Source organism: Poecilia reticulata, linkage group LG4 (assembly GCF_000633615.1).
Source record: "Poecilia reticulata strain Guanapo linkage group LG4, Guppy_female_1.0+MT, whole genome shotgun sequence".
Taxonomy (NCBI): domain Eukaryota; kingdom Metazoa; phylum Chordata; class Actinopteri; order Cyprinodontiformes; family Poeciliidae; genus Poecilia; species Poecilia reticulata.
Window position 1 is genome coordinate 27235338 of NC_024334.1, and position 20617 is coordinate 27255954.

The 20617-nt window shown below is 39.0% G+C and overlaps 1 protein-coding gene across 8 annotated transcripts in view; it reads right to left on the reverse strand.

The window, feature by feature from the left end:
• ttll7 (tubulin tyrosine ligase-like family, member 7) overlaps positions 1–20617 on the reverse strand; it is an 86934-nt gene that overhangs the window by 6877 nt on the left and 59440 nt on the right. For 4 of the 8 annotated variants that reach the window (XM_008408043.2, XM_008408045.2, XM_008408046.2 and 1 more), the window contains 7 exons: positions 20375–20606; positions 15782–16092; positions 14155–14289; positions 11516–11596; positions 7752–7912; positions 4433–4606; positions 1869–1975 (listed from right to left, as the gene is read on the reverse strand). In XM_008408043.2, the coding sequence (XP_008406265.1) occupies positions 1869–1975; positions 4433–4606; positions 7752–7912; positions 11516–11596; positions 14155–14289; positions 15782–16092; positions 20375–20606 (1201 nt within the window). Of the gene's footprint in view, positions 1–1868; positions 1976–4428; positions 4607–7751; positions 7913–11515; positions 11597–14154; positions 14290–15781; positions 16093–20374; positions 20607–20617 lie in introns of those variants that run through there. The other 4 variants (XR_533603.2, XM_008408047.2, XM_008408050.2 and 1 more) reach the window with 2 other exon arrangements.

Below are 20617 nucleotides of genomic sequence, written 5' to 3' on the forward strand. Positions count from 1 at the left end.
ATTAGGGTAAGATGAGTCATTTTTCATATTAAGGATTACTACATCAAGGCAACCTTAGTTTGATTGCAAACTTACATATCTGCATATATTTCAGAATATTGTGCATTCCTTCAAATAATCAGAACAAGTGCGGACATAACTGTTTTGATATTATAGCCTGTCCAAAAAAAGGTGTCTCATRGCACAACTTACTGTGTGCATGGGGTAAGTTGAGCATAGGTTTGAAGTAAGTTGAACCATATACCTATAAACACACACTTCATCCTATTTTTGTAAKGTGTATGGTACTGTAAATCTGTTGCACTGTACCTTAGGGTTTTGCTATTTACTCTAAATAATAGAGGGTGTCACCCTGGGCTTTTCTACTGCTATCTAAGGTTTTGATCTTTGCATTCTATTTGGGTTGTGAGCACCTAATAGATGGCAGTAATAGAATCCACTTATCACTCTCACCGACAAAAGTTTTATTAGGTGCAACTTTCTCAAAATTCAGTTTTAACTTGAGAGTTATTAAAAAAAGAAAATACGAAAAATGCCACCTATGTGATGCATTTGAATGATTACCTCAGACTTGAACCACTGCTTCTTGTTGAAAGTTTGGCATTAAAATATGCCGTTTATGAAACCAGCTCACTGCTCGAGCCATCTGGCTTCATTTCACAGCCCTGAAGGTTGCTGCCTTCTAAGGCAAACCAATGCTTCTTTGTATATGATCATGTTGAGGGCTGGGAAAACTGAAAGGTAATTCATGTGGAAATGAAAAACACCTGTGTCCTTTTACCATTTTCTGCAAAACAGCCTTTCAAAAGCATCGTGCGTTTTATTGCACTTCCACTGACGTATAGGTTTACCTTTTTAAAGTAGGTTCAGAAACACAGCTTACATGTACATGATGAGGTTTATGTTTGGTTATTCATGTTCATGGGTAATTTTAATGTAAAAGACAAGGTCAGTCCCTATAATCCACATTTTCTGTAAGGAAAATCCCAGCATTGAGCTAAAATATGATTTCAGAGCTTTTATATAGACCGCCACTTGGTCTTTCAGATGTAAATACAGCTAAAGAAGTCAACTCTCTAGAGAGAGGGACCGCTATCGGGTCACGGCACAGGACATGAGCATGCACACCCATACACTTTCACATCCACACAGTTTAGCCTTTCATGTTATGCATATGCATCGATGGGAAAATAAAATCCTAATTGCTTCTCAGCCATCTGAAGTGGCGGCAGTGGCTTGTGCGCGGCCCTTCGCATGCCGATGGAGTGATGTGAGCCACTTGTGGAACTGCAAACCGCACGTTATAAACCAAACTTTTTTTTTTTTTCCTGTCAACCTGTGTCAGGAARAGAGCGGTGCTTAGGTTGATCATGGCACAAATGCGGTGCAGGTGAAGCTCTCAGTTCCCACTGAGACACTTGTACTTCAAATGTTYTCAGGCTACAGTAGGATGCTCTTGATTAAAGCATTGTGTTAAAGACGTGGTGGCACTCGAGTGCTGTGCTGCAAACAGGTTGAATGTTTGCAGTGTCGACTGAAAGTGCTCCAAACAGTCTGAATGTGATTTCTTCTCCTTATTTTTATTCTCTTGCAACACAGAGTAACAAATTTGGGGAAAATAGTGCAATCATTAAACTGTCTCGTTATGCTATTATAATCTCAATATGTTTTTTTTTTTTTTTCTTTGGCTAATGAGAGAAGGAGAAGGACATCATGCCAGACTGTTGGTTCTGCATCCAAAGCAACCATCTTCGGGCAAGTTTGATCAGGCCTTCATTGAAATGTTGAAGTGGTGGCACCAACAGAAAGCAGTGAGAAGAGGCATTGTTGCAGGATGAGGGGGGGGTGGAACTAAACCAAGCAGAGACCTGAGTTGAGGGGCGAAGMGACGGAAGAAGAGGAGGTAGAGGAAGCAGCAGCGACAGCAGCAGGAGGGGAGCCATGGGTGGAGGTTGGTCCAGCAGCGAATGGAAAGCTTTTTTTATACAAAGATATATAGACAGAGGAAATAAGGAAAGACAGACAAATGCAAGCCTAAAGCTATCCGAAAGGATACCTTCAGCAAACATGTGGTTCTGAGAATGATCAGATCAAATAGAGAACATATTTGCATTCACATACTCGAAAATCAGTTCAGGCAAATTATWAAAGAACGTCACAARAGATAAAGCATAAAAAACACCACATACCTTTWAACAGCTAAGGTTTTTATACACTAGAAGCAAAGTGATAGCTTGTTAAAATATGTGCAAGGCTTATGAATCATGTAAAGTGAGGCCGCAGGAAAAAAAAAAAAAGGAAAAAAAAAAAAGCTCTCTCTCGTAAGGTCATTTGCTGCTCAGACTCATCTGGGCTCTAATTGAATTAAGAAGGCCTCCAGGGGCCCCGGGCTAACCTGAGCGCTAATCTGTGGGCCATTATTTCCTGTTAACGGCACGCTCCCTCTCTCTCCCTGCTCCCAGCTCGGCTCCCGCCCTGTCTGACGGGCCCACAGCATGTGTGATTTAAAAGTTCACTCATTCCAAACCTGAGCCGCTGTTCCCTGTGGCGATCTGCGTTAAAAATAGAATGAGGCTGATTTTTGCTTGTTTGTTTTATCGGGGGTTGCATGAAGAAGATGATGGCTGCAAGGCTCCACAGAGGGGGAGTGGGGGAAGTGGAAATGTTTCCTGAAAGAGGTTTAATGATGATAGCTGTATCGTAACGCGGTGTTTGTCAGTGCCTTCCAAAGGGAATTTATTACTTGGCACTTGTGGGGCTTTAGGCTGCTTTGATTAACACTCCACTTTGACCTAAATATCAGATTAAAACACCAAAATAAATATTCATCAAGGTTGTTATCTTTACACATGTTCAGCACTGCAGCAGGCTTCATTYATTGCCTCTGTGTTGTGTTTATTGTCTGATTTATTTTTTACTACGTTTTTAAATTGTTCGTGGCATTGCAGCAATCAGCCAGCGCATTAAAACCACCTGCAAGATACTGCATAATGAGCTGGACACAGGACATCTGGGAATTTTCTTGTGATGTCATGTCGTTTTGGGTTGTGGGGGGAAGGGCTTGTAAATACAGACACCCAACATTGCATTATTGTGRCCTGATCAATGCCAATAACATTGACTGMTTGTAACATCTCATTAATATTTTACACCTATATTTCTGTTCATTCTCATTATTTCACTTTGTGAACTAAAACACAGTGATCTTCACATTAAATAGTTTAGGTGAGGATGGGAGTCAGGGCGTCTTCCAGCTGAATGTTATAATAAAAACAATTACTTTAGTGTTTATTGAGTCTCAAAAATGCAAGTTGAGAGGATCTGGCTCAGCTGGATTCAAGACAGAGAATGACAGCACTAATCCCCCTTGAACTTTTTCACATTTTGTCACATTACATTCCGTAAGCTTCAATGTATTTCATACATGATAGTTTAAGTTTTTTTTATTATTATTATTATTATTATTATTATTATTATTATTATTATTATTATTATTATTATTATTATTATTATTATTATTATTATTATTATTATTATTATTTTCTTGTGATGTCATGTTTCCCATTTTACCACCTGAGGTGTGAATCTCTGAAGCTCTTCCAGAGCTTCTGTGCCTAAGAATCTCCTTGGTTGCCATGTCTCTTTAAGCGCTCGGACATGTTTTTATAGGTTTGTAGCTGTGTCATACGCTTTCCATTAGATAAGAGAACTGAACACAGCTTTGCGAAATGTTCAAAGTTTGGGATTTTGTTCTGTAACCTGGCTTTAATCTTCTCCACAAGTTTCTCCCTGACCTGTCTGCTGTGTTCCTTGAGCTTTATGATCTTGATTGTTGAATAATGATTTTAAAAAAAACAACCTCTGAGGCCTGTACAGAGTAACTGCATTTATACTGAGACTAAATTATGCACAAATGGACTGTATTTATTAATTGGCTAGCTTCTGAAAGCACCTTGCTGCACTTATTTAAAGGTGTCAGAGTAAAGAGCCTGGAAACAAATGCAAGACCTTTTTTAATATAAATATATTTTTTTATGTTTCAAAAATTATAGAAAGCCACGTAACATTCTATCCTACTTTCTATTTTATATACTCTGTGTTGCTCTATTGTATAAAATTTAACAATGAGGTTTGTGGTTGTAATGTGACAAAAAGGAGTAGAATACTTTTGCAAGGTAATGTAAATATATCTCAAAATTACTGGGCAGGTATGAAGTATATATATATATATATGATTTTTAAGTAGCTTTTGTAAAGCATTTTGAATTTCCTTTTATATAAACAAGGCTACACAGATGGGTGTGCCTTCCTTCAAAAGCCCTGTGTGACTCGCATTGCATCCTAGCATGTGTTTCAAATCTGTACTGCAGCAGAATAATAAAGAAAGACTGTCAAAGTCCAAGGAATCAAAACATTTGAACCCACTTTTTACCTTGTATCATCCCATTCAGGACTGAAGGTTGTCAAAGTGCCACGTGACTCTGAGACAAACTTGTAAACGACTAGCAGGCAGTCCCGGCACAGCTGGACGAGTCGGCGACAGCACTGCAGCTCCTGGGGCGACACCACATCGCTGCTCTTGCTGAAGATGATCTCCCACGACGAGCTGAAGAGCAGAGAGCCCAGTTAGCACACGAGTAATAAACATCACCAGGAAGCCTCACTTACAAGTTAATTATGTATGCATTATGACCACAGCGTAACCTTTTCGCTGTTGATGAGTGCAAACACATCTGCATACACTCTGAAATCTACCGGCATGGGGATAAACCCGGAGGAGGGATGAAACAAATCCAAGTACAGTTAACCCTCCTAACAATCCTATACATACCCCTGACTGGGAGAGAGTTTCAAGAACTGAGACAGACAACCCCGGGGGGGAAGTTTTGATGTCTTCCCCTCTTCGCTCCTTGGGAGGTGGGACGTGCTTCCTCTGAAAGGGTTCAGAACTCCGTGTTTCCATTCTCCTCCTCCTAAGTCCTTTCTTAAAGCCTGCTGAATTCATTTCCCACAATAGCTGCTGGGCCGTTTGATTGTTGTTAAGTCCCTCAGATAAAATATCAAACAAGAGACAGAGARGAGCAAGGAGGGGGTCTTCACCCTGGATTTAGAGGGTGCTTTTGGAGCAGTAACCGCCTCACTGTCTCTGCGTGATACGGGACTCCCTGTTGGGTTCATCCATGTTAGAGCGTGCCACGTTGAAAGGAGGAGGCCAGGCGATAGGCTACAGAGCTAGCTGTATCATCCAAGACCACGCTGTGATCAGACAAAGATAAAACGAGGGGGGTGGGATGCAGCCTTGGCTAAACTAATCCTTGCAGGCTAATGTCCCTCCACCCAATCCCTGCCATTTCAAACAAATTCTCCTTTTAAATCACTTTCCAAATTCTCTCAGTCACTAAGTTAGTCTTTGACTCTCCATACTCGTATCAAGCCCTTCATCTCGGTCACCTGCTCGCTCGCTCCCTCCCTCCCACACTTGCCCTCAATTAGGACTCCGATGGAAGCAGGAGAGCAAAGTGGAGAGCTGTGGACAGCGACTCGAGTTACCCCCCCCCCCTGAGCCCTCTGTGCCAGGGGGAACACGGCGCCGAACAACTGAACTGTAAATGATATGGAGACTAGGAGATGTGAGAAGGTCACACCTTTATCTCAAAGGAGAAGAAAAGCCAGCAGTTCAGCAGCTGTCTGCAGGTCGGGGTGSTACATCTGAATCTTTCCGCTTGTTGTCTGATTAAAGGTGCTTGTAAGACTTTACTTACAGGACAAACCCTAACTGATCTCGATGTAAAGTTGTTGTTGTTTTTTTTTTTTAGAAAAACAACTACTGAAATGTATCACTTGTGGAAAAAAGGGCACTTCTCTTTGATTTTAAAGTAAATATTACTAAAAAAAAACACAAGAAGATTTCAGACTGTCAGATAACAGCCTGAACTTAAGAGGCCTTCATTCACCTCCCACCCGATTCCGTTCCTCCCTTTCTCTTTCTCCCTGCTCTCACCTGTGAATAAGCCCTGATTAGGCCCGGTTTAAGTGGAGAAAGTGCAGTGGGGTCTGCTTGATCTGTCAGTCACTCCACATCTCCATCTTTCAGCCCGTACATTTTTTTTCTGAAGTCAGACTGACTGGAAATGCCAAATTGTCCCTGCTGTCAGTAAAAACTGGTTTATTGATGAATGGAGGGCTCACAGGCATGGGGAACTTAGGCAGTGCATGAGCCTCTAGTTATGGAGATGGAGGAGTGATGCAATGAATGAAGTAGTAATTGGCTTGGAGCGCAAACACTTGTTTCTGTTGACTGCAAGCGATTTAAATTCCTTCGTGGTTTGTGACACTTTTTCTTCTTTTATTGTCTGTTTGATTTCGCTACAAGTACATCCCACTTCATCTCATGTCGAAATCATTTTATACTTATTCTGGAAAAATAAATATAACTCAAGAGTTTTTGTGATTGATACTAAAAAATGTTTTAAGTTTATCAGAATGTTGTACTTTTTTTTTGTTTATCTTTAGCTCTTTCTATATGACTCTGACGTGACAAAAAGACTAATTTCTCATAGCTAGTCTTAAATTRGTAAAACTAGAGAACACGCCATTGACATAATGCAGATGTGTCTTGATCTTTATAAGCAAGTAAGCAACAAGACAAAGGTTGCCCATTCTCTTGTTGAATCTACTAAAAAGTTTATAACAACTGGACCTGTGACGAGCAAGGCTGGACAAAGAGTCGACTTTCTTTCCACCCACAGTGATGAGAAAGACAAGAGGAGTATAAAATATTCAAAGCTCCTGGCAGCAAAGACTGGCTTTTTGAGGACCAAGTCTCCATAACAATCATTACACACTTTTCCACCAGGATGTTATTTTGTTCTTAATTCGATTAAATGAAGGTCAAATGATTACAAGTCAACTGAATATTCAAGAGGCATGTCAGGATAACGCTCGTTCTGTCCTACCATACATTGTTAATATGCTACTGTAATTTTAATCGGAACTGTTTGCTTTGATCAAATGAAATCAACGTTTTCAGCAAGAAATACTGCAGGCGATTTTGGAGTGAAACAAATGATGAATATGTTTCTGTTAAGAATGGTGGAGGATCTGTAATGCTGTGGGATTGTCTCACTTAAAAAGAGCCTGGGTGCCTTGTTAGAGTGCATGGCATCATGAACTCTTGTAAACCCAGGAACACTAAAGTAAAATGTGGTGGCCTCTGCTAGAATTCTGAAAGCAGGTTATCATTGGGTCTTTCAGCGAGATTACATGAAAGATCCAAAACAAAAATAGTTCACCAGACACAAAATCACCTTTTTTTCTTTTTTCCTGAACATGTCAGCCACAGGGCCTAAATCATGGAGAACATTTGTGAAGTGAGCTGAAAAGATGAGAACACAAGAGAATACTCTAGAGTGTGGAGCATCTAACAAAAATAAAGAGGGCTGGTCAAAATAGGAGAAAACTAAGTGTCATGACTTCAGGTAGAAAAATATCTCGTGAAGAAGGATGTTCTTTCCTCCTATCGAATAAAAGTACAGGAATTAAAAATAGATTTTTTTTTTTTTTACAGTGTGATGAATTTAAAGCAAATGTAGGGCTTTATACCTGAGGTGCAAACAATTTTGAAGGACAGCGTATTTAGAACAGACCCACTGGTTTTCGGTTCAGTATAATTTTAAGGGTGCTGCCTCCTTTGTTCATTTTAATAGGATTCGTTTGTAGACGCAGCTTTAGTCGAGCTCAGACCAGCCTACCCGGTGTTGGAGAAGCAGCTCCAAAGGCCCTGGCCGTGGCTCCACAACAGTCGATTGAAGACGCGTTTAAAAAGCCGATAGAGGTGTAGGTTCTCTACATCCGGCTCCCTCCAGATCCGCTGCAGCACCAGGCGAACGTTTGAACGAACAATGTCCAACACCTGAGGCGACCAGAAAGTAAGTGTGATATGAAGAGAAAAACAACAGTTACTTCAGGTTCAAAGTTACGCAAGTAAAAGGAGTGTTTGTTGTAATGAAATACATAATGACGTTTCTTATTTATATGCAGAACTTGGCATTTCTTCCAGTTGTAATTTCTTCCTGTTTTTTCCCTGTTGATCTTACCATGAAATTAGCAATCACACAGGCTCCCAAATTTGCTCACCAACAAAGAGCAAGCTTGCATTTATGAATAAATCCGGTGAAAGATGCATATTCAACAACACAAACCGACTGAAGAAAAACTTTAATCAAATTTTCCACTGTGCACTGACTATTTGAGCAGTTTAGTCAGTGCTTTCATAGAGGTCTCTATGCAAAGATACAAATCCAATGTCTTTGTGTGTGTGCGTGTGTGTGGCTGAGCTACAAGCTAGGACAAAAAACCATTGGGGCAGACAGTGGAGAGCCTGGAAGAGGGCTAATTGCTGCACCAATGTCAGTCTTGGAGATAAGGTGTCAGAAGTTCCCSGGCGGTCCACAGACACCTTCGCCAGGCTTCCATCTTTCTCCCTCTTCCTTTTTCCTATCTCTTCCCACCTCACAACCTTCTATTTCTTCCCTTTTCTTCCCCTTTTCATCCCAGCTCAGAGCAGTGCTGAGGCTCTTTTGACTTTGATTCCTCGCTCCTCATTACTGAAGTGCTTGTCCGTCTGTGCATCCACGCATGTGTGTGTGTGTGTGTTTGTTATCGATGCAAAAGAAGTGAGATTTCCCCACAGCAGCATGAGGCGAACAGGGCATGCATGCGCTCTCAGACAAACTGATAGATGAGTAAACACACACAGATATGTCTTGGTATGGTAATCAGGCGGCAGAGCGGTGGGTGCTACGTTCCTGACCTCTGCCTGCTGCTCATTAGGCTGCTTCACTCCAAATAAACATGAGCTCACGCCACCGAGGCCCACAGCTGAGCACAGCGGTGCAGAAAGCAATGGCTGAGAGATCACATCATTACTGACACGCCTACTGGATGCCATTTCACRTCTTGTCCCCTCTTCTGTTTTGTTTACATCTTTTTTGGTGGATCTACCTCCCATGGTCTGACATGGTAATGATCTTCATGTTTGTCATGGGGGTTTTTTTCTGCTCTTTTTTTTTTCCCTCTAAAGTTTGATTTGGGGATTATTTTTCGTGTTTTAAAAGTTGTTCAAAAGCTTTCACAGAAATAGGTAGGCGCAGTGACATTTTGTCATGTTCTCTGGTTTTAACAACATCCATTCCGTGCAAGGCGACGGCATAGAAGCCCTGACAGGAAAGGCAGAGGCAGGCCATTTATACGGACGTCAAAAGATAAATGAGCCCCATTTTTAACACTTTTAGACCTAACATCAAAAAAAAGAAAGGATTATCATGGCAAATTGTGTCTGAAAAACAAATGTGTCCCACATTTAACTCTTTCACACCTAAGATAAAACAAATAAATGAAGCATTATTTCAGAGAAATGTGTCCTAGACAGGGGTTCAAAATAAATATTTTTTATTTTGAACCATCAGAAAACTGGGAAAAGGTGTTTCCCAAAACCATGTCAAAGCATTCACAATATATTTTGACAAAAAGCAACAACTTGAACCTAAACTGATCTTCAGAGTAACTTTCATGGGTGCATGGACAAAAGTAACAACAAACTTTTAAAAACATAACTTCAGTTTTATACATATTAAAATGTATTGTATCCCAATGCAAATCATAAAATAATTTTCAATTGAGCAATTCACATTTGCGAACAGTGRGAGTCATATTGGACCTAACTATTTTAAATAAACAACAAAAGTTATAGTTGTATATGTTTGCTGTCTTTTTTTTTACCCACAGCTGGCTTTCCTTTGAGAAATTGAGATCGAAACTAATTTGYTATCTTTATTAATTTAAAAAAAGAAAAAGCTTACCACTTCTCTTTTTCTCTTATGATGTTTGACATGTTGGAAAGCAACATGTTTCTCTAGACTTTTACCAAGTCAGACAAACATAAAAATACAATTTTATTTTCAAAAGTCTATTTATTTCAAGCTTTTTCTTTTGTAACTCAGGTTTTGTATCGGGGGTTCCGATTCAGACTTCAGCTGCTTTGGCAAAGCAGTTCAGTTCATCAATATTCAGCTCTTGTTAAAGATTCTAGGTCATTACTATGGTTTGACCTAGATAGTTCTATTTTAGATCTGGTTGTATGTTTAAGGTCATTGTCCTGCTGAAAGGCTAATGTCCGCCCAAGTTTAAATGTTTTTGGAGCCTCCAACAGGTTTTCGTCCATCACCAAGTGTAAAGCAGCTGGGATGGGAGTCAGATTTTGAGCCTGAGGATTTGGTTCGGATCAGGGAAAGGATGGTCTGCTCATAAAAACCGTGGCGTTAAAAGTGTCTCGATGAAGAAACAGCTGAGCCCCTAAGGGAAGCTCTTACATTGGTCACAAGACATCGGCTCTGATCAAAAAACAAGACTCCAGATACAAGGGACTGAAATACACATTTGTCTTAGGTGGGCTGGACTCGACCTTAGAGACAGGCTGTGAAGCGCCGTCATCTGAGAAGTGCTCGGAGTAGAGGTGCTGCTCCTTTGCATCAAAAGGAGTCAGCAGAGGTGGTTGGAACATCTGATCAGGATCCCTCCTGGGCACCTCCCTCTGGAGCTTCTCCAGGCCTGTCCCTCTGGGATAAGGCCCTGGAGCAGACCCAAAACTTGCTGGAGGGACTCTGTCTCCCTTCTGGCCTGGGAATGACTTTGGGTTCCTCATAATGAGCTGCAGACGGTCACTGGGGAGAAAAATGTCTGGGTTCCTCTAATAGAATTATTGCCTCACTACTCCCGCTTGGAAAATGAAGGACAATGGATGGATGGATGGATGAAATTTTAAATGGGCCATCTTATGGTTTTACTTTAACCATAAGATGCCAGTAAATCTACAAAGGCAAGATCTTAGRAGTTCAAAACTAGTAGTTATCCTGTGAACTAAGTCTCCCACCTGAGTTAATGTTTTCTTCAGCTCCTCCAGAGTTACCAAAGGTCTCTTGGCTGCTTGATTTAAGGCCATCTTTTCTCGGCTAGTTTAGTGGATGATCATTTTTTTGTGAGATTTGTATTTGTGATGTAATCTTCCCATTTTCAGACAGACTAAAGCATAATCTTTGAGATGATTACAACTTATTGTTTTACAACCTGCCCCTGCCTTGAACTTCTCATTGGCTTTATGTCTTACTCGTCTGTTGTGTTTCTTGGATTTTCATGACGCTGACTGACTAATTAGATGAACTCTGAAGGCAACTTGTTGCACTGGGTTTTTATGTAGGGACATCAGAGGGTGAATACATACACACCACACTTTTCAGATTTTTATTTGAAAAAAGAAAAATGGGAAAGTCATGCATTATTTTACTTCCACTTCTGGACTATCCTCTACTTTGTGCTGGTGTAAAATTTGAATAAAATACATATTTGAGAAATTAAAATAGATGTGAATCATTTGCATAGACATAAAGATACAGTATTACGTTAGACTTAAATCAATTAAGCACTAGCCAAGGAGTTTGGATTSTGCTTTGCGACTCACCTTCCGCTGTTTGGTCGAGTCCAGCTTCACCAACCAATAAGACGCCACCTTTGATTTATGGTATCTCCAGTTGTCGAGAATCTGTGTGGTAAGCATTAATGTTAAAGCTTTGGAAACGCTTGTTACAAACAAAAAGCAAATATATTATTAAAGACCATTTTATGAGATKGAAACTTCCAGTTGCATTAAACATTAACCATCTTCTCTGAGCATTCAAGGTTTCTTTTGTTTACATAGGAGCAGAGAGAAAACTATTAAGGTCAATTTATTCATCTTTTAAACTTATTTTTTAGACACTCCTTGTGTTAAGGATTTTTCTTTCCAGTGAAACACTAGGTTAAAGAACAGCAAAATATTTCCTTACAGAAATGAAAAACAAAAAAACATCTTAGTAATATCAAAACAATATTTTAGATGGACTCATTATTGAGGACCTATCAAACCCTGAAAACTGCAGTGTTGCTGGGTCTGTTTGATGGTTAATCTAATCGCCTCGCGCCTTCGTCAAATCGCTCCTTGTTACAATGGAGTTCCATGTTCAAACGTGACGGCACCATTAGACACTGGGTTCCTTGCACAATATTTGCCACATCAAGCTGCACAGGAAAGTACAAGGTGACAGACTGTTTACAGCAGCACAACACAGACTGTCTTGTCTTGTTAGTGCTCTGAGTCCTGTCTTTATACTCTAATCAAGGGAAAGATGTTAACCTTTACAAAATCCCATGTCACAATATTTCCTGTAACCAGAATTAGAACATTTTATCTCTTTTATATGTGTGACTCTTTTACAGCCCTGTGAAATGGTGAAATCTCAATAAATAAATAAATAAATAAATAAATAAATAAAATAGAGGTTATGCTGAAAAAAAACATCTTTGTATTTTTTGGTACATTTAAAAGCTGTGTGGGTAATTCTCATTTTCTTACCTGTAGAACCAGAGTAACAGTGCATATTCGCCCATTGCTGTTGTTGAGTTGACTTAAGCTACACTTCCCCACTGATGTACTTATGTCACATAAGGTGCTAGATCCCCTGCAAAGAGGGCTCACAGTGGAAAGCTCCAGTGCAATTTACCTTTCTGTTCTCACACACACATATCCACATACAAGTGGGTTTCCAATGTTTTWTAAAAATCGTCTTTTCGTAGGTTTGCTTTACCTTAGCCACTTGTTCAATGCTAACTGCAAGTGCACAGCTGGAACTCAGTATTTTTTGCATTATGGGGACATTTGTTTCATAGACTAAATCTTTATGTTTGTCTTTTAAAAAAAGGCAAAACAGACAAAAAAAACAAAAACGTTYCCTTCTGCTATGCTCTTTATTTTACATATCAACACGTGGGCACATTTTTCAACAAAAAATGCACATAAGAAATGTCCCTTATCAGCGGCTCCTTAAGTGGAACAAAAAAATGAGAGACTTTCAGTGAAAGATTAGGGAGGCAATAACTCAGATACAAATATGAATTAAGCCTCTCAACTGTGAATTATTACAGAAAACAAAAAAAGCTAAGTCAATACTCCTCCTCTGAGTTAAGGAGTCAACAGTACAGGTGCAGTCTCTCAGCTGTGCTTTCATTTTGAATACAGGGGTAGTGGTAATTACAAAATAGTTTGGAGTCTGTATTGCCTGCAGCAAGTTGTAATTTTAAATCATAACAAACACATAAAATCCATTATTTGTTGATGAAAGTCGGTCATGTCAAGAAAAAGATATGTTTTTATTAATGTAGTAAAACAAAAACAAGAGAAATTTGTATTCCTAAAACTGTAGCTGATTGTTGAAACTTGTGCCTCACGTATCCTTAGATTTCATGCTACTTACACAACATGCAGAGACTTAGAGAAACCCTACTTAGTACACACAAAAGCTTCAACTCAGTAAACTTGGTCATCCCAAAAAGTGAATTGATTTATTTAATTCTAAATCAAAAAGTGGTAATTTTATTTTAAAAAAAGGCTATTGCACAAAGAACGACATATTTCAGACTTCATTTATTTTTATGCTTATGGCTTACATGTAATAAAATTCCCAAATTAATTTTCTCATTAACTTTACATAGATATTGTTGCCTAACAGATATTATTACTTGCTTTCACATGTTCACACTGCTTTTTACATTATAGATTCAAGATGAGCTTTACAGTTTGCAAGGGAGCATATTATGTGCCTTTATTTTCATAGAACAAAACTTGACTATATTTGAGTTTTTACTAGCTGATTAACAAATGTACAATGTACATGGATAAAAATAGTTAAAATATGCGCCATCTGCACATACAGATTTAAAATAGCAGGATCCTCTCCTGTCAGTTTCYGTGCAATTACGAAGTGGCTGTGATTAATAGAAAGGAGTGGAGGAGAACAGCATTGGACTGCAGGCAAACTGTTGCTTGGTTCATTTCAAATACAGAGGAAGACACGTCTGAGCTGAAATGCTATCGTAAAGTGAGACAAGGAGATGAATCGTAGCTACACTGTAAAAACAACCAAGCAGGCAACGGAGAAACTCAAAGAATGTCTTGGTTTCTTTGCTTCTTATAAATTTCCTCTTTTTTTTTTAGCCCAGCAGAAAACAGTTCAGAAAGAAAATAAAATTAAACAAATGACATGTCTATAAGACATTTTTGCCCACCTCGTCTAGCACTGCCTCAGCCTCTTCTTCAGTCTTCCCTGGAAATCTGATCCGCATGGCGGTGAGCGCTGAGAGGGTCTGACGCACCATGTCGACCTCCTGCTCCTTAGCCTTCAAGCTTATCAAAGGTTCAGCCTAAAAACATGTACATGCCAACTTAGAACAAAACTATAGACACACAGCATCAGTGACATGATGCTGCATTTGAATCCTTCTTTTACAAGGGGAGYGAATTAATAATACAACAAACAACTGCAATAAACATTTTAAAGCTTGAATTGGATGCACAAATTTTGATTTATTGTAGATTTTCTCTAACCCATACAAGATCAAAATTATGCATACGGGCTTAGATATACATCCCCCTACTAATATTAGGTTTTTTTGACATTTAGGAAGGTTAAGAAAAAAAAAACACACACTTTTTTAGTTGCAATGCCAAATAAGCTTTTGGCTAAATTCTGGCTGGATTTTTGATCTTTTTTTTCCCCTCAGGAACTAATCCAAAATTTGTTGGTTTCCAGGCATCCCATTCCAGTAGCCTAAGTTGTGTAGTGGACAAATTCAAATATTAAAATTATGAAATATACAAACATTAAGAATTACTTGGGTGCTCCCATCTTGAAGTGCAGCTCCCTGTATGTTAAGGCAAAATTACATGCAATGGTGATCTCACCGCATAAAATACAGAAAAAATAATAACATGCATGCAAGTGAGTTGGGACCTTTTTACACACCAAGAAAACATTTTTTTTTTCAGTTTTGAAAATTAGAGAAGTGGGATCTTTATCGAATTCACCAATTAAATTGCAGGTGTATATACAGCTTTGGAGAAAAAGAGCCCACTGCACTGAACCTCATTGAAAACCTCATGGTTATTCCACCAAATATTGATTTCTGAACTTTTGCTGAGTTAAAACATTAGTATTGCTGTTTCTAAATGAATATTAACTTGTTTTCTTTGCATTATATAAGGTCTGAAAGCACTGCATCGTTTTTGGTATTTTGACCATTTCTCATTTTCTGCAAATAAATACAAAATTTCTGCTTGGAATTTTGGAGACATGTTGTCAGTAGTTCCTAGAATAAAAGAATAATGTTCATTTTAATCAATCATATGCCTATAAAAAGTAAAATCAGAGAAACTGATCATTTTAAGTGGTCCCCTTATTTTTTCCAGAGCCTTATATGTGTGTGACTCTGTCTAAATTTGAGCTTATGTGAATTAGTCTACATTAAATTAAAATTACTGCAATGAAATATTATTTTCAAAAATGTATTCCCTTTTCTTTCTACCTGGAAAAAACCCTAAAAAGAAATAAGTTAAAATGCATCTTTAAAAGTCATTCCTGACTTTGTAAACTCTGTCTGGTTCCACTTTATTCAACAGTACTAARAGAAGACAAGCTGTGAAAGAGGAAGGTAAACTGAGAAGGAAGGCAGAAAGCAACAGATGGGCACATTTGAAGGTCATTATTGTGGGCTGCAGTAACCTGATACTGTATATCTGTTTTAAAAAAAATCAACAGTACTATTATAGTCAAATGAAAAACAGCAAAAAATTAAGGTTTACAGGTCGAACTAACAACTTAAAAATGAGCATATATAGGTATGTTGAGTATCCTACCAAATTAGAGTGGATAGTCCCCAGGCTGCTGCTGTGAGGCACACGGTGGGCGGAGACACTGCGGCTCAGCGAATGAGAGCGAATCGCGGTGGAGCTCAGCGTCGCGGAGCTCGGCCTGGCGAGAGGCGTTGCCATCGGAATCATCGAAGATGGCCTGGTGGAAAATGGTCGCATCTCATTGGGTGACGGGAGGGAGGCAATGCACCGAGGGCAAGAGATAGATCGTCTGATTGGACCAGAAAGGGTCGGAGACACAGAGGGAGTAGTGCCTGGTTTGGGGGACTTGATTGGAGGTTTCCAGAACATGCGGCCTGTAAAGACACAGGAAACATTGAAAAGAAAGTGTTTGAGATTGAGAAAACAGCTTTGCACTCCTCAGATTTCACAATGTCTTTGTCAGGCTTTCAAGCACTCCTGCTTGCTTTACATCATTTGGCGCCTACGTCATGAGATGAAGTGCGACACACTGACCCAGAGGTTCAGCTTTTGTGCTATTAGCAAGCCTGTCTTGYGTTGTCGATGCCAGAAATTTAGCAGAAATCTGGTTCTTGTCAGGTCTGAGGGCAGATTAAGGAGCAGCTCCGTCTCAGACACACACATGCACGCACACAAGTAAGCTCGTAGAAAATTACACAGAAAACCGTCAGACTCAGTCTGTAAACCTGGATACTGTTCCAGCTTGTCTATCAGCCAGTGTATTAGTGTGTGTCCGTCGTAAAGTAAGCTTACAAGTATGTGTGTTTGTGTGTGTTTGCGACTGCCGAATCTTCCAAGGTTTGGTCAGTGCCAACTGTGAGCATTATGGAGCTTAGTTGTAGCAGTCCTTTGGTGGCTTGGTATGGAGAAGGACTTGGCAAGGTTGCTGTCTCTCTGCATACACCCACACACATGCGCGCACACAAACACGCATGCATGCGCTTCCACAAAAAAATGTTACTCTTTTCCATGATTTAGCCCCTTATTTTGTGACAAATTGAATAGGTTAATGCAAGACTCCTCTCCTTGGGCGCTATAACTCAGCCCACAATGCAACCAGAGAATTTCTGAGCCAAGGTCAGTGCATTGACTTCTGTGAAAAGTGTTYTCTTTTCTCACTTCTAAGAGCAAAAAAGTGATTCAGTACATGTGACTGTTGTGAAATGGAGGAAATGTATGAGGCTTATCACTCTTGCTATAAAATTGTATAATTCTACATAAACCCTCAAGGTATTTTCAAGGTGTTTTACAAAAAGGTCTCTGCTTCTACTTCCATCAAATTTCTCCTGTTTATTTCTATGCCTAACTTCACCCACTCCTGTTCTCAAGTGAGTGCTGTGGCCCTTTCTGTCGGCGATTGTACTCCTGAAAAATTGTTCTACCAATAAACATGGGCAAAACTAGCCATATTGCCGAACTCACAAATTAGGATTGTTCAGCAGCAATCAGGGAAGGAACATACATCATTTATTGCGTCGGGTAAGCATAACAACAAAGGCCCTAATACCACCTTCTGAGAAGATCATACTTTAATTCTGACCTTTTTTGGACATGGACATAAAATAATTTGTTAAGTGATCCTTACACACACTTAAAATAAGTTAAAGAGCTAATCAGTCTAACCATTGCACCTAGTAACACTTGGTATTTTAACTTGTTCTACAAGTCAAAATACCAAAACAYCCTGTTATAAAAATGTATTTAAAAAAAAAACCTGCATTAATCTGGTYGTATAAACTTGCCTTCAATTTAAATGTACTAAAACATATTTTGTTCAAATTTTGGCAATCATTCTTTTCAAGGTTTCCCCAAAAAAACTTGCTAAGCCCGGTGGTTGGGCCCTAGGGCAATCATTCATCCAGCAGCCAGTCATCTTTTTGAGTTAAAAAATGTTTAAAGTTGACAGGAAATTTGAAAATATCACTTGATAATTATGTGTTATTAAAAGATTGGAAGATTAATACCCGAACACCAACTATAAAGTCTTAAAACAAATCTTTTAAGCCTTTTAAAAAGACTTAAAAAATAAGCAATGCCTAGCCTGGTGGCCCACCAGGTTTATAATACACTGGGGAAAACCCTGCTTTTTGTACAAATTTAATAACTAAAGTAAATCCAATTAAGCTGAAGGAAAGGTTAACTGTCCTGTCCAAATTAGATTTCCTTGACTTTGTATCAATTGCATCCATTAAAATTCAGTTTTCAGTTGCATGTTGATGCAGTTGCCTTGGAGTAACAAGGCGCTGAATTCAAATCACAGCCAGGGTGTTCCTACATGGAGTATGCATGTTCTCTGAATACATACATAGTTTCACTCCAGGTACATGCTAGGTTGATTGGCCTCTCAAAAGAGCTTGTAGGAATGAGTGTTTGCATGCATGGAAGTTTGTTCTGTGTCACTGTGTTGTCCTATGGTGAACTGGTGACCTGTCCAGGGCATACCCACGCCTCTCCTATTAGCCACTAGGGATTGGCTACAGTCCCCTGAAGCACCACAGGGAATAAGTGGACATAGACAATGACTGAATGAAGGTAAGTTGTAGTTTACAAAGAGCTTATAGAGAAAATCAAAAGTATCTTATTGAACAACAGAAGAATAGAGAAAAGTCAACAGCATTATGTGAGAATTTTGGCAAAGAGAAACTGCTCATTAGTCACTGGCGAATTGATGGGACAACAGTGACATTAGAAAACCTAAAGGCTGCTCCACATTTGCTAAAAAGACAATATGATAACTGGTCAAGGAGGCTGCTAAGAGACCAAAGGCAATACTGAATGAGCAGCAATGTTTTCATATATAAAAACCGGTTGTGTTACAAATGGACAGACAACCATCATTTTTATTCACCTTATATCTGAACTATGAAGTAGGCTTACAAGGTTACAGCTTTTTCTTCCAAAGGCAACATCCAGACCTGACTAAAATCTATTCTGGTCTCCTTGTACTCACCATCAACAAAATAATACCATCATACTCAGATGGAAGTAGTTTTTCAGTCAAGGTGGGGAGAAACCGTGAAGTGTTTCAGATACCAGTCAGTTTTGACCCAAACCTTTAGGTGTCTGAAAAGTCTTTCTTAAAAAGTTAGACACGATAGAAGTTTGTTCCACAGAGGGGAACTCTAAGACATGAACTTTGTGAGTTTCTGCCAATCAATCAAGGAAAAGTTATAAGGTTATTTCCAAACAGTTTGGAGTCCATCCATCTGATGTAATAATATACTCACTGGGATAAAATATCAGAGAGAAATCCTCCAAAATAATCAGTAACTACAGTTGAACCCTCACAACCCATTTTACAGGCTTTGATGGTAAAATTCATGATGGTATAATTAAAATAGAACAGTTGAGTTTGGCATGTATTTTAGTGATAGAGTAGATATGGAGTCATATCTATAGTACTGTAATGTATCAGTACATTTATTGCTACGTAGAAAGTAAGAAATAGCCCAAGTGTATGATACAAAGCTGTATATGAATGTATCTGAATGAATTCATTTTAAAGTACCGGTAAGTGATGTGCAAATTTGAATTTCTGTCAATCCATAAAACCTCACCTTAACCCTTGTGTACACCATACTAGTACCAGATTTGATCCATTAGTTTCTTCAAAACATTCTCAATATTTTCTGTCACAGACCTAAAGTGTCAGAAACACTCATCCAAATTTTTTTTTACCACATTGAGGTGCTTCATTCAGCTGTTGTCGTATGATTAGCCAGTATGCTATCAACTGCACAGGTGTACTTATTAAAATGGCAAATGGGTCTACTGGCAGAGTTAGTCATTCCCATTTAAAAAATTGTTGGTGCCTTGGATGACTTAACGTTTTATAAGCATGAAGGGGAGTATTTTGTCTTCATCACTCTTAAAAAGTGTTTCATAGGAGTAAACAGAAAATAAATAGTTTGCAAAAGTGTTTCGATTATCCAGCAGAGTGCTTTGACAATCTTGTTTCAGGAACTTTTATTTCTTCATTCTACCTGTTAAGCGTTTGTAGGCCGGGTCATTTATTGACTTATGAGAACTGCTTCACTGAGGTGAAGATATCTGCAGTGAGGTCATATTTTTAACAGAGTTAGAGACATTTTGAAAGTTGTACATTGTAAAGTTAGTAAAATTGTAAAGTCTGTAACCTATCAAGTCATCTTTTTTCACCTTCAACATGACTCTAGTAATCAGGCTAGAACGTAAACAGTCTGACTATTGATTCATACTGTCTGCTTTTCTGTAGAAATATTGGCTCACTTATTTCCACAATTTGTACCAGAAAAACAGATTTTTAACTTAATTAGCCCAGTCTAATTAATAACTTAGATTTGTATTTTCAAATGAATATCAACACTGAATTTTTCAGTTTTGACAAAAACAGTGAACATTATTGTTTAATAATTTTTGTTTACCTGCATAAAGCTTTAGTTCAATCATCCAGAGTTTTGATTAGCCTCAACAAATTTTTAATTGCCTCATCTGCCAATATTTCTTTCGTGTTTCTCTAGCCTCTATTGTTCATGGTAACTGCTATTTCTTTTTTTATGTTGGCAAAGACAGACAAAAACACAATCAGATGTCACACTCTGCCTTTCTAATAAGGCAGTTCCAGACCCTTTGCCCTACCTGAGCGCTCAGCCACGTTTTTCTCCTTGCTTTCACTGAGGTCATAGGAGACCTTCTTCTCGCCTCTCTTTTCTTTAATTTCCACTTCTTCTGTTTTTCTTGTCTCCTCTTCCTCTTCTTCATTGGACGACGAGCATGAATTATCTTCACTGCTGCCACTGGAGAAGTCAGCCAGGTAGTCTGGTCGTTGGCCTCTTGGCGTCTGGCTGCATTCCGGCATGGCGGTCAAGGGCTGGCAACAAC